This window comes from Desmodus rotundus, chromosome 1 (genome assembly GCF_022682495.2).
Source record: "Desmodus rotundus isolate HL8 chromosome 1, HLdesRot8A.1, whole genome shotgun sequence".
Classification (NCBI taxonomy): Eukaryota; Metazoa; Chordata; class Mammalia; order Chiroptera; family Phyllostomidae; genus Desmodus; species Desmodus rotundus.
Window position 1 is genome coordinate 133,326,489 of NC_071387.1, and position 13,811 is coordinate 133,340,299.

Consider the following 13,811-nt stretch of genomic DNA (forward strand, 5'->3'; position numbering starts at 1 on the left):
TCCTTTGCCAGATTGGGGAAGTTCTCTTTCATTATTTGTTCAAATAAGTTGTCAGTTTCTTCCTCTTCCTCTTCTCCTTCTGGCACCCCTATGATTCGGATATCGGAACGTTTAAAGTTGTCCCAGAGGTTCCTAAGCCTCTAATTTTTTTTTTGAATACTTGTTTCTTCATTCTGTTAGTTGAATGTTTATTTCTTCCTTCTGGTACAAACCATTGATTTGAGTCCCAATTTCCTTCCTGTTACTGTTGGTTCCCTGTACATTTTCCTTTACTTCACTTTTTATAGTCTTCACTTTTTCCTCTATTTTGTGACCATACTCAACCAATTCTGTGAGCAACCTGATTACCAGTGTTCTGAACTCTGCATCTGATAGGTTGGCTATCTCTATGTTGCTTAGTTGTATTTTTTCTAGAGCTTTGATTTTTCATTTGGGCCATTTTTTTTGTTTTGTTTTTTGTCTCCACGTGCCTGTTATGTACAAGGGGTGGAGCCTTACGTATCACCAGGGTGGGGCAACCCACATTGCTGCATTGTGGTGCTATATGTGGGAGAGAGGTCCGAGAGGGAATAATGCCACTTGCTCAGCTCTCTGCTGGCTTTCAGTCACTTCCCCCACTACCTAAAGCAAATTGGACCCTTCTGGTGCTTATTCCCAGGTGGGAGGGTTTGTGTACCTTGTAGGACCCTGTGAGTCTCTCCAACGAACCCTCCTGTGAGGCTGGGAGTTTCTCCCACCACCTCAACTGCCACAGGTTTTTTACAGTTACAGGTTTTGAGGCTTTATTTCCCCATGCTGGAACCCTGGGTTGTATGGTCTGCCTCGCTCTCCAGTTGTTCCTCCTGGTTTATCTGCATGCAAATGTGGAACCGCCCACTCCACCAGCTGCTGCCTCACCTGGTCTGTCAGCCACTGCCTGCTCTGCCAGCTGCTGCCTTGCCACAAGTCCTTTCCACCCCAGCTGCCTATCTCCTACCGGTCTGGATAATGTTTCTTCTTTAACTCCTTGGTTGTCAGACTTCCATACAGTTCAATTTTCTGTCAGTTCTAGTTGGTTTTTGCTTTTAAATTTGTTGTCCTTCTTTTGGTTGTGCAAAGAAGCACACTATATCTACCTACATCTCCATCTTGGCCCAAAGCGGATTGCACGTTGTCTATTTTAATCCTTAGAAAAACCCTAGGAGGTATGAACTATTACCCTCATTCGACAGATAAACTTAGAGAAGTTGACTGGAAAAAAAAAGTTGACTTACTTGCCCAAAGTTAGTAAGCTGCAGAGTCAGAATTTGAACACAGTTCTATTTATTACCAAAGCCAATAAACTTTCTTAAGCACTCCATCATATTTTTATTAAAACAATCTTAAAATCGGTCCCAGACAGTGTGGCTCAAATGGTTGGGCATCATCCCACAAATGGATCACTGGTTGATTCCTGGTCAGGACACATGCCTAGGTTGCAGGTCCGGTCCCCAGCTGGGGCACGTACAGAAGGCAGACAGTCGCTATTTCTCTCTCACAACGATGTTTCTCTCGCTCTCCTTCTCCCTCCTCTCCCCTCTCTAAAATCAAAAATAAAAATAAATTTAAAAAAATAATTTAAGATTGCATAACAACATGGAAAAATGTGTAGTAAGAAGGGGCCCTGACCACCAAGAGGTTTACAGCCTAGAGGACTACAAATTTCACTTATCAAATTAGGAAAACGATACATTGTATTCAAAAGTATGCTTGAGGGCTTGCCTTGTAAGCATGGTTTTTGTGATAGTATGCTATTTATATACCATCTGCCACTACCTTATGCCCCTACATACCCCATACACTGGTCTTATCTCCATTCTATGGAAATAAACTGGGTCAGCAGCCTAGAGTAGAAAAATCCATAGCATTTTTCAGTCCCTATGGCACTGAATTGTACTAGATCCTTTCTAGAGGAAACTTTTCCTCATTGGACCATACCATAGCAATTAGGACAATATCTAAAACAAGGATTATTGAGCATTATCAGAGTATCATTTATGTTTTTGTTCACTTACAGCTTTCATAAGCACTGATTCAATGACATTTCCAACATTGTTTGTGGTAAGTAGGGGGCAAGCATTAACCCATGGAAGAAACAGAAATGGGAGATTGGCAGTAAGTGTTCACTAGCACAAATAACAACAATCTTCTTACTCTCCACATTCTACATACTAAATCAAAACTCTCCTGATCAGAAGGAAATCATTAGGCCTTTGAAAACATGTAATCTTTCCAACCTATGATTGGTTATGTTCTGATGTATCTATACAAGCTCCCACACCAATTAGCAACTGGTGGCAACATCTGTGTTTTTCACAATCCTAGACTATGTCCTTCATTCACGCATAGTATCATTTACCAAACATTAACTAGACCCTTCCTGGTTCGAGGCACTGTGCATTTCCTTACAGTGGAACCTTGGTTCTGGAACTTAATTTGTTTCCAAGGCTGTTCAAAAAGCAATTTGTTCAAAAACCTAATCATCTTTGTCACCTGAGAGACACATGACTGATCATACATATATCAGCATGAAAGGGGTATCGGGTCGAGAACTGAAGTTTGGTTCAACAACTGAGACATTTTTTTCCATGAACAACTTGGTCAAGAACATAATTGTTCTAGGTGGGAGACACTTGAGAACCGAGGTTTGACTGTATATTTAAAATTATTTGTGAACAGATCTTATCCCAGTCTCTAAGTTCCTTGAGGACTGAGGGATCTTACTCAACTCTTACATACACTGCATGAAATAGCTTAATACAATAGTTGGCACTTGGTAAGTACTCACTAAATATCTGACAACTTAAAGCTTGACCAAATTCTAATTCAATCCTATTCCAATTCCAATCAAATCAATAAAGCTAACAAAATCATCCAAAGGCAGTGTCCAACCCTTCTCTTCCTCCCATTTACCATTCTAAGTACCACTTTCCCTGGAGCTAATTTTTTATAAGATGGAGTCCTCATTTTGGATACCAGATCAGTATCATTATGCAAGTCTAAAAAACAAACACTAAAAAGTGTTCCTCCTTGGAACGCCAAGGACTCTTACATAGGACATGTTGAGATAATGAGAAATGCTCTAGACTAGGCATCAAGAGGCCAGACCTGCCACTGACATTCTCAGGTCCTGTTTCCTCAGTTACAGCATTAGGTGGTTTCACTTAAAGGGCTCCCTTTAGAACTGAGGTCCTACCATCAGGAATGACTCATAAAATATGAAATGAAATGCATCAAATGGTAGCTAAAATGCAAAATACTAACTCAAAAGATAGAACCAGAGATTAGTATTAAATGCCTGTTACTTTTATGAGGTTAAGTTATTTCTTTTCTTGTTATTTATTATAAAGAATCTGGTATCATTGATTTGTATGTGTTAGTCTCATCTACCCAGATCATAAACTTCAAAGAAGGAAAAATTCTTTGTAAACAGGTGGGATCTAAATAAAACACTGTTGGTATTTTGACTCTGGGTACCAACCCTACATACTTCCAATTGGTCCAGGTAACTTGAAGACACAGGAATCCTTGCTTCCATGTGTTATCCTTCCTTTGCCAAGATTTTGTTCCTGGGAGGGAGGAATTACTTTAAAATTATCATTGCACTCTCTCAGTCTGTCTTCAATCTCCCTAGCACCAAAGACTTTGCAGCCATGGGACAGAGTAAAACCAGGTACTTCCAGTACATTAGTGCTCCACAATCAACTGGATTAACTAACCCCAGAGAACCTAGTGTGGCTCTGAAATTGGGAAATTGACAAGTTCACTTCTGTGGACATCACCTTAGAGCCAAGCATTAGGGTCAAATTCACAAACCACTAGAAGGAACAAAATAAGCAGCAGATTAGCAATCTGCAGTGACTCGGAGGGTGGGAGTGCTGCTCCTAAATTTTTTAGTTCAAAGAAAGCAAGTCTAGCTAGAAGTCCAAGGCATTTGTATGTTGAGGAAAGCATGTCTAAACCTATAGAAAAACTTTATATGAATTTGGATCAAAATTTGGGGGACATGCCTGGAAAAAGAATCTCAATGGATTGAGAAAATGCTCCAGAGAACGGCAGTTTTGCAGCTCATTTTAAATATTTAGAATCAAAGGAGAAAATATAAGGAAAACTACAGGAAATCCATTGGCAGTAGATTAAGGAAGCCGGAGAAAGCAAAGCAGAGAACTAAGATTGGATAAAAAACAAACTGGAGCACATACTTCTTTTACATTAATGGATGCAGGATAGTTATAGCATGTAGCTATGGTATGCAGGAAACAAGACAACAGTAAGTTTTGTGGTCTCATGTTCTGGTGCTGCAGGTTGTGCCCTCCAGGGGTCTGAAAAAGAAATTTACTCTGACATTTCAAAGGTATGTTATCCTAGGTGCATAAGAGCAATGGACAGGACTCACTTAAAAATTTGTGACCTTTGTTAAGGAAGCTATAGGACTAGGACATGACTATCCACCATGACCTGCCCCGTTAGGATTTATTATTATACCATCCTGTGCGGTTACTTTCTGGCACTGAGCTTGCTGGGCCTGCCAAGTAGCCTCCTGAACTTCTCTTGTCTACTACAGCGTCCCTTTTTCTTCACAAGTTGAGGAAGCACCTGCACAGCAAGCACTGTCTTCCGTGAAGGAGAGGAGAGGACGGCGGGTTGCTGAATTCCCCCAATTTCCCGGTCCTGTGGCGCCATCTTGGGAGCAGGGAACAAGTGGTTCTGATCCAGGACCGGTCTCCAGTGCTTTCCAGAGGAAACTTGGGGGGGGGGCTCCCTAAAGGGAGAAAAACAGTCATTCCTTGAGTCTCTGTGACTGGAAAGACCCCAAATCTCAGTAATTCATTTCCTGACAGAAGCTCTTGTGAAACCGACAAGGATCCACACTTTCAGTCTACAAGTCTGAAGAAGTTTTCTAGGAAAGGAGTAAGACGTCTACGCTGCTTCGAAACCACCTTCTAGCTGCTTTGCGAGGCCACTTCATACGGACTAACACGGCGACTCCAGCGGGACACCGCCCCGCCGGAGCCGGACCAACTGTGGACCAGCGGTGCACCCGAGCTTTGCGCAAGCGCGGACTACCCGCGCAGCCACCCTGCGCCGGCGCCGTGACCGTTTCCGGGATCTGTCAGCCGCTCCCTCTGGGCTTGGGTCCTCCACCAGCGCCCGCTGGAGCCTGTTCGCGTCGACTGACCAGAGTCCGCGAATTCTCCGCTCCGTGCTGGTCCGCACCACTCTGAATCCAGGTAAGGGGCAGTAGGATCGAGCTTCTGACCCTGTGGGTCTGTACTTGAACCTACAGTGATGTTGAGGCGAAGGCTTAGGCCATGGGGCCCAGAGGCTGAGGGCGGGCCGGGTCTCCCCAGCTGGCCTCCTGAGGGGCAGGGGATCCTCACTCTCTGTAGGACCTGCCGTGCCCCTGGGTCCCCATACAGATCGTTTCTCTCAAAATTTTCAAGCGCCAAGAGTCTTCCATTGCCAGAATTAACGGCTCCTTCTCCTGCGCTTCCATAGCCCTGTATGCACGCGGCCATTTATCACAGTCTGTAAAACTGGTAAATGAAATAATCTCATCCTAATTGGGTGTCACAAGGGACCGTTCGTTTCTTTCTTTAGCCTCTAGAATAGGTCCCTGCACACAGTGTTTGTGGAACATTTGGCTTCCATCTAAGACAGCCCTCAATTCTTCAATTATTGGGGATCCTTCTAAACTCGAGGCAAACCTTTTCCCGAGTGCCTTAAGATTCCCCCTCTCAAGTGCCACTGTCCCCTAAGTCAAAATTGCTCACATTGGCTCCGTGGACCTTTGCTGTAGCAGCACCTGTCACTTTTCAACCCTCCAGACAGACTGCCCAAATTCTAATCCTGGCACCACCACTTCATTGGATAACCCTGGGAAGATTGCGGTGAGAACATCTTAGGGCTTTCTGGAGAATCAGTAGGTGCTCTGGGCCAGAAACTATTAGCTATAAATATTAGCTATTATTACTGCTTCTGGGCATTCTCTGCATATTTATCTTTGTTTCCTCTCCTAAACCGCCCTCTCTTGTTACTTGAAGACCAGAAAAGTGTCGGATTGACTTATGTTTTGGGCCCCAATCTGGCATTTAGTACACTGCTGGGAACATGGTAGGCACTTAAAAAATTGCGGCCTAGACTCTTGATTATAAAGCCATCTGTTCTCATACCACGACTTCGGAGCCTTCTTTTATCTATCTCAACTCATTGCGTAAATTATCCTAGTTCTGTCCTCTTTTATCAATTTCATCTAACCTTTCCGTTTCATGTAGGCACTGGTTTTTTCAGGTATGTAAAAACAGAAGAGAGGATGTCAGGAGGGTGGTTTTGCCCTGTTAGGGAGTGCGTATGAATGGCTCCTTCCTAACAGTAAGAATTCAGAGAATTTCTGAGGTTAATTTATTTACTTACCACAATTTAAGAAGGGGATCATCTTGGAAAAATTAAGACTGCTTGGAGACAGAGTGTCAGTATTTTGATCTATTAGTTGACTAATCCTATGCTGAAACAAATTCTGCATAAAGAAATTCAGAATGCTCTGCTGGTGAGGCTGGTGCCAGGAGTTGGAACCTGTCTCCGAACTTGTGGAGGGTGTGGTGACCTCATTGGAGTACCTGGTATTGCTGGGTTGGGTAATGAGAGTAATTAGAACTGAGTGAATCACAGCCTTGAAAACTGACTCTAAACACGGAACTGAAATTCCCACTTGTACAAATACTTTCAAGCTCCAGGGCCAGGTTCGGAAGACATACCAACTGGAGTGTACTTCAGAGGATATTAACTGGTGTAACTTCTTGGGATGATTCAAAAGTGCCTGGTCAAAGGAAGAAAGGGATCTAACTTATTGAGCATCTATTTTGAGTTAGGCTTTGTACCACATTCCTTCATATGTTATTTCATTTAATCCTCATACCAACAGCTTTGGGATGTCAGTGACATGTCTGATATGACCATTTTACAGATGAAAAAGTGAGATTTAGGTTTATTAAGTGACTTTCCCAAGGTCTGATAGCTAGTGTGTGTCAAAGCCAAGATTCAAACCAAGGTTCCCTTGGCTCCAGAGCCCATGGCAAACTAAACATCAGAATGACTTTGTACTCAAAGTGACAGGTAAAGAAAGGAGTTTGAAGAGAGGGAGAATTCCTGGAATCATGCTGTGCTATAAATCATCTCTCTCTCTGTGTTGGACAATAAAAGGTCATTAGTAGAAGCTTGTTAAATTTAATGTCACCTTTTTGTCACTTTTTTCCTCTCTACCCTCATTAAAACAGAGGTTTTAAGATTTCACTTAAATATTAATCACAGTTTAGAAATTATAATTATCACTATGACAGAGAGTATCTTTTTGGTATAAGAAGCTATTATTGTTCTTCATTCACTGAGTTTCATCAATACAGGCTGTGTTTACTGAGTGTCTTATATATTTGACAAAAATATGAGTGTTGTTTTGGCCTACAAACTTAAAATAGCCACATGACTGTGAAAGAATTATAGGTGTGAGTGTGTGTCCAAATATGGAGCTTGAATAATAATAACAAAATTAGAAATGTAATTTTAGAAATAATTATGCCATTGTGTAAATATTTACCTCTTTTGAAGGCTTTGTCACATTGCTTGTAAAACTGAACTGAAGAATGAGAAAACCTTTGTCTGCAGCTCTTCTCTTTTATCTATACATGAAATATGTGCATTTATTGCATATAGATTTCACATTGAATTTTTCACTTGCAGACCAATTTTGTTTCAGTTAACAAATGAGTTTATGAAGTGTGGCTCTTGAACTAAATTGCTTTTAATTAGGGAGATATTTGTGACATTACATGTTTTGAGTTACTGTAAGCAAAACCTCTTGTGATGGGTAAGTATCTGATATCAAAGATAATCATGCAGTAAATCTGAAAGTTTATTTTAAAAAAAAAATTAGCCCTGGCTGGTGTGGCTCAGTGGACTGAGCGCTGGCCTCCAAACCAAACCAAAAAAAACAAATTAGCAGTCTTATTTGAATTTATTTACAATTTTTTTTTTAATTTTCAGACAGTCTTCGTGAGTTGCAGTTTGCTTTCTAGAACATGCAAAAGTAAACAATTAATGACCTAAACATCTTCACCCTTAGGATAAAATGTGAAACACTGACATTTCTTGGCCAGTTCAAGATATCAGATGTTTTATTCAAGGGTGCACTTATCTCCCTATCACCTTTGGATTCCTTTTATAACAATTAGCAAAGACATTTTTCCTGCTTTCCACTAAGGTTGACTTCTGCTTTGTCTGCTGAACTTTGTTCACTTCACAACTTTCTTGTGGCCCTTCCATTCATTTCCTGCTTACATCGGAATTCCTGTCTCACATTTCAGTCTCCACCCTAGGTTAACATGACTTGTACTTAAGTGTATTGAAACTTCAGGGAGTTGTGAGAGTGCCTCTTAGAAATGATAAAATGGGGTGCTTTCTGAAAAATTTTCTCCTATTTCAGGTAATGACTGCTTTTTCAATGGATATAGATTTGGGTGCCTATAAAATAGAGAATTTTATTTGATTTTTTAAGTCAATGATGTTTCACAGATTCCTGCTTCAAAGTTTAAAGAGTAATATAACAAATGCTTGTATACTCTTAGCCTGGATTTACCAGTTAACATTTTGCCACATTTGCGCTTTTATATCTCTTTGTTCTGAAGGATTCAAAAGAAGTTACAGGTGACATCATGATGCTTTTACCCCTAAACACTTCATCATCTTTATCTCCTAAGAGTTAGGACATTCTCCTACCTAAGTACAAACCATCCTAGTTAAGAAATTGAAAATAATTCCATATTGTTACATAATATGCAGCCCAAATTCAAATTTTCCCTATTGTACAGAATGTATCTTATATGGCCATTTTATAAATACAGACTACAGCCCTGACTGGTGTGACTCAGTAGAACGAGCACCAGCCTGTTAACCAAAAGGTCACCAGTTTGATTCCCAGTGAGGTCACGTGCCTGGGTTGCGGGCCACATCCCTGGTTAGGGACGGAGAGGCAACCAATCAGTGTTTCTCTCTCACATCGATATTTCTTGCCCTTTCTTTCTCCGTCCCTTCCCCTCTCTCTAAAAATAAGTAAATAAAATCTTTTTTAAAAAAAGAAATAAAATACAGATTACAATCAAGTTTCATCTAGCAAAATTGATCTTCATAGTTCTTTTAATCTAGAACAGTTCCCACCCTCAACTTGCCTTTTTTGAATAGTCCAGGCCAATTGTTTTTATAGTATGGCATATATTATGGTTTTAACTGTTTATTTCCATTTTGTGTTCTTTACTTCCCTTATTTCCTATAAACCAGAAATTGGGTCTGGATCTTATCTGGATTTAAATACGTTTGGCATAAATACTTAATAGCTAGGTTGGCCATGTTACCAGTTTACTTCAGGATAGTCCCATGACCTATTGTCACAGCATAATTACTAATAGTGCCCCTTTTTGCTCTCTTAAAAGTTGATAAATTAAGTGGTCACTACTTGTAAATGATGATGTACACTTCATGTTGCGTCCTATCAGGAGGCCTGTCAGACTAAATTGTTCCACTGTTTATGATACCAAGTTTGATCACTCAGTTAAGGTGGTGACTGCCAGATTTTTTTTTTATTGTGAAGGTATGTTTTTCCCTTTGTAATTAATAAGTGACCTGTAAGATGATCACTTGAAACTGTGAATATCCTATACCCAACAATCTTTAACCTACAGTTTTAGAGTCCCTTGATGACCCTTGACAGAATAAGTTATATATTGATGGTTAAAATGCTAGTTGTATTTAAATAATTAAGTTTTGATATTGAGATTGATTCGGCTATAATAGGAAAATAATGTTTTCTTTATCCCCAAACATTTTAAGACCCCCAGACAACTTAAATATTGGTTGCCTGCTATATTAAGTGCTTTTTGTTGCTCATTGCAGATTTCTATCCTTTGAAAACACTAAGAATAATGTCCCTGCATCAGTTTTTACTTGAGCCAATCACCTGTCATGCCTGGAACAGGGATCGAACCCGTAAGTATTCTATTAGTTTTGCACTATTTTTTTGTAATTTATGATACTTTTAGATGTAGGCACTTTTAAGGATTGCATACCATATTTCGCCATGTATAATGCACACCCACATTTTTGGCCCAAACTTTTAGGAAAAAATCTTTTGTTTTAATTCTTTAATTCAATTATTTATTTATATTTGGATGCTTTTTTTGTATTATAAAGGAATTTTAGCATTTATTTTTGAACATATTATGGTACAAGAAATTTTATGTAGCCCTGGCTGGTGTGACTCAGTGGATTGAGTGCCAGCCTGCAATCCAAAGGGTTGCCAGTTCGATTCAGGGCACATGCCTGACTTGTGGGCCAGGTACCCAGTAGAGGGCGTGTGAGAAGCAACCACACGCTGATGCTTCTCTCCCTCTCTCCTTCCCTTCCCCTGTCTCTAAAAATAAATAAATAAAAATCTTTAAAAACACAAACCGAGGCCTAGAATATTAGGAGGACTTTCCAGTGGTTACACACCTAGTTAATGTCAGAGCCATTGCTAGCACCCAAGCCTTCTGGTTCCTTATCCACTTCTTTTTCTATACTACTAATGGACAGTTTATATCAGTGTCATTTTTCATTGCCCTAAGAATCCAGTGTCTGCAATGGTTTCTGCAATACCACACTAACCCAGCATTTAGTCAGAATTCTAGGACCTAGAAATAAGCTATTTCAGAGAATATGCTTTATTCTTGAGGTACTAAGAGCAGTAGTAACTAGTATTTACTGTGTTACTTATAACAAGCTTGAGTTTTAGTTGTCTAGCTCCAGCAAACTAGAAATGAATGGAGAAGACTCTTATAAGTAGGCATAGTAGGCAAAATGACAGATAATATGATAAGGAAGAGGTATAAAAAAAATCTAGATCACATAGAGGGTTATCAACAGGGGAGTGGGGGGGAGAAAGGAGGGGAAGGTACAGAGAATAAGTAGCATAAATGGTAGGCAGAAAATAGATAGGGGGAGGGTAAGAATAGTGTAGGAAATGTAGAAGCCAAAGAACTTGTATGTATGACCCATGGACATGAACTATAGCGGGGGATGTGTGAGGGAGGGGTGTGCAGGATGGAGTGGACTGAAGGGAAATGGGACAACTGTAATAGTGTAATCAATAAAATATATTTTAAAAAAAAGAAAGAAAGTGAAAAAAAATATAGAAATAAGTGTAGTGTTAGACCCATGAGTTAATTTTAAAAGTTTGAATTATATTCATTGTTTTTTTTTTTAAAGAATAGCTTTATTAAGATACAGTTCACCTAACATAAAATTCATCCTTTTTTTAAGGTATACAATTAAGTGATTTTTTTTGTATATTCACAGAGTTACACAACAATCATCACTGTCTAGTTTCAGAATATTTTTATAGCTCTAAAAAGAAACTATATACCCATTAGTTGTCATTTCAGTTCTCCTCAAAACTTCCAGTAGGGGGCAACTACTAATTTACTTTCTGTCTTCATGAATTTGCCTGTTCTGGACATTTCAAGATCATAAAATATGTGGATTTTTGCATCTGGCTTCTTTCACTGAGCATAATGTTTTCAAAGTTCATCCATGTTGTAGCCTTACTCCTTTTTATGGCTGAATAATATTGTATAGACATAACCTCATTTTGTTTATTTATCAGTTAGTGGATATTTGGGTTGTTTGTACTTTTTTGCTGTTGTGAATATTGCTAATATGAACATTCACATACATGTTTTTATGTTGACATATGTTTTCACTTCTCTTGAGTGTATACCTAGAAGTTGAATTGCTGGGTCATATGGTAATTACATTGAACACTTTGAGGAACTGCCAAACTATTTTCCAAAGTGGCCACAACAATTTACATTCTCATTAGTAGAGGGTTCCAGTTTCTCCACATCCTCATCAACACTTGCTATTATCTGTTTTTGATTATAGCCCTATACCCATTATTATCATAGTGGGTATAAAGTAGTATACCCTCTTATTGGCTTTTTGTATATCTTCTTTGGAGAAATGTATATTCACATCCTTTGCCCATTTTTAAAATTGGGTTGTCTTTTTTTTGTTAAGTTGTAAGAGTTCTTTTTTATTATTATATAATCTTTATTATATTTATATGATCTGGATACAAGTTTCTTATCAGATATATGATTTGCAGGATCTCCTATTCTGTAGAATGTCTTCACTTTTTTGATAGTGTTCTTTGAAGCACAAAGTGTTTAATTTTGAAAATATCCATATTTTTTTCTTTTGTTGCTTATACATTTACTGTTATATCTAATAAACCATTGCCTAACTTGAGGTCACAAAGATGGATAGCTATGTTTCCTTCTAAGAGTCTCATATTTTTAGCTCTTATAAGTAGATCTTGGATCACTTGTATTAATTTTTATATATGATGCAAGTTGTTATTGCCCTCATTTAAACTACTTAATAAACTCAATATATTAAGTCAGATTTTTTGTTATGCCACATTATAATTTGAAATTTATAATGTTTTCCAGGTTTAACTTTGGATTTGACTTTTGAAATCTCTATATGCATCTTATAAATATGTAACTTTTCCAGAAAGCATTGAAAGTCTTAGGATTTTAGAGCTACATGTTTATCTAGTTCCACAGTTCATCTGTAAAACAGTAGCTTTCCTAAGGAGGGGTGGGTAGGTAACATAGTAGATGGGGAAACTATTAAAAGATTAACCTAAAATTTTGGTCATAGATCCTAAATTTAATTTTAATTTTAAGAAATACTTTTTTTTAATGGATCAACTAGAAAGGGAAAATATCAAATAAATTTAAAAATTTATCATATACATATATAGATATGTGTATTCTTAATATTTGGGATTGGTCCAAGAGATTTCTCTTGAAAACAGAATTTTATTTTGTAATTTATATTGGCTTTATTTAAAGGAAAGCTTTGATATAGTTTATCAGCAGAATCAAGTTTTTTTGATAAACTATGGTGGTACCAACATGGGTCTGTGATAGCAGTAATGAGAGCCTATGATCTGTTTTTAGCATTTCTGAAAATCTAACAGAAATTAAATTATTATTATAAATAATGTTGTACAGGGGAGCTAAAATGTCAAATATCTTTACTATGGGCTAAAATTACAGTTGCCCCTTGATCCATGCAGGGGTTGGGGCACTGACCCCTCTGCCAATGCAATTGAAAATTCATGTATGAGTTTTGACCCCCGAAGATGTAACTTCAGTTAACCCTTGGTATGCAACAGGCAGTGGTTCCATTACCCACCTTGGATACCAAAATCCGAGGATGCTCAAGTCCTTTATCTAAAAGGGTATGGAACAATGCATACTGTCAGCCCTCCACATCTGCAAATGAAAAATAATGTTTTTAGTCAGCAGTCAATTGAATCCATGGATGTGAAACTTGTGGATACAGAGGGTGACTGTATTTATTGGGGAGAAAAATTCACATATAACTGGACATACATCATTCAAACCTGTGTTGTTCAAGAGTCAACTGTATATCAGCTAAGTGTAGCAACATTGTTATTTCTTACTAGTTATAATCTTTAGTTGCCAGTTGTATATGTCTCTGATTGAATGAATTTTTAAGTTTAGCTTTTCTACAAAGCATTTTAAAATATATGGTCCAAGTAAAGGTAAAAATAATAAAAGGAATTCTTCAGGGGTGAATATTGAGCACCATTTTTTGAAACAACTTTTCTATTTCTTCACTCTGATTTTTAAATGCCAACTGTAATATATCCCTTTTTTGTGTAACAGTTTCAAGTT

The 13,811-nt window shown here is 38.4% G+C and overlaps 1 protein-coding gene and 1 long non-coding RNA gene across 2 annotated transcripts in view; one reads left to right on the plus strand and one right to left on the minus strand.

Moving 5' to 3' along the window:
- Nucleotides 1-1,299: 1,299 nt before the first annotated feature.
- Nucleotides 1,300-5,105, minus strand: LOC123480853 (uncharacterized). The gene is made up of 3 exons (XR_006656986.2): nucleotides 4,615-5,105; nucleotides 3,509-3,587; nucleotides 1,300-1,559 (listed from the first exon to the last, which is right to left on the minus strand). It is a non-coding gene; the product is annotated as an uncharacterized lncRNA (long non-coding RNA).
- ARPC1A (actin related protein 2/3 complex subunit 1A) overlaps nucleotides 5,093-13,811 on the plus strand; it is a 29,337-nt gene continuing 20,618 nt past the window's right edge. The window contains exons 1-2 of the mRNA XM_024571512.3: nucleotides 5,093-5,249; nucleotides 9,958-10,050. Coding sequence (XP_024427280.1) covers nucleotides 9,987-10,050 — 64 coding nt within the window. The 5' untranslated portion in view covers nucleotides 5,093-5,249; nucleotides 9,958-9,986. The remainder of the gene's footprint in view (nucleotides 5,250-9,957; nucleotides 10,051-13,811) is intronic.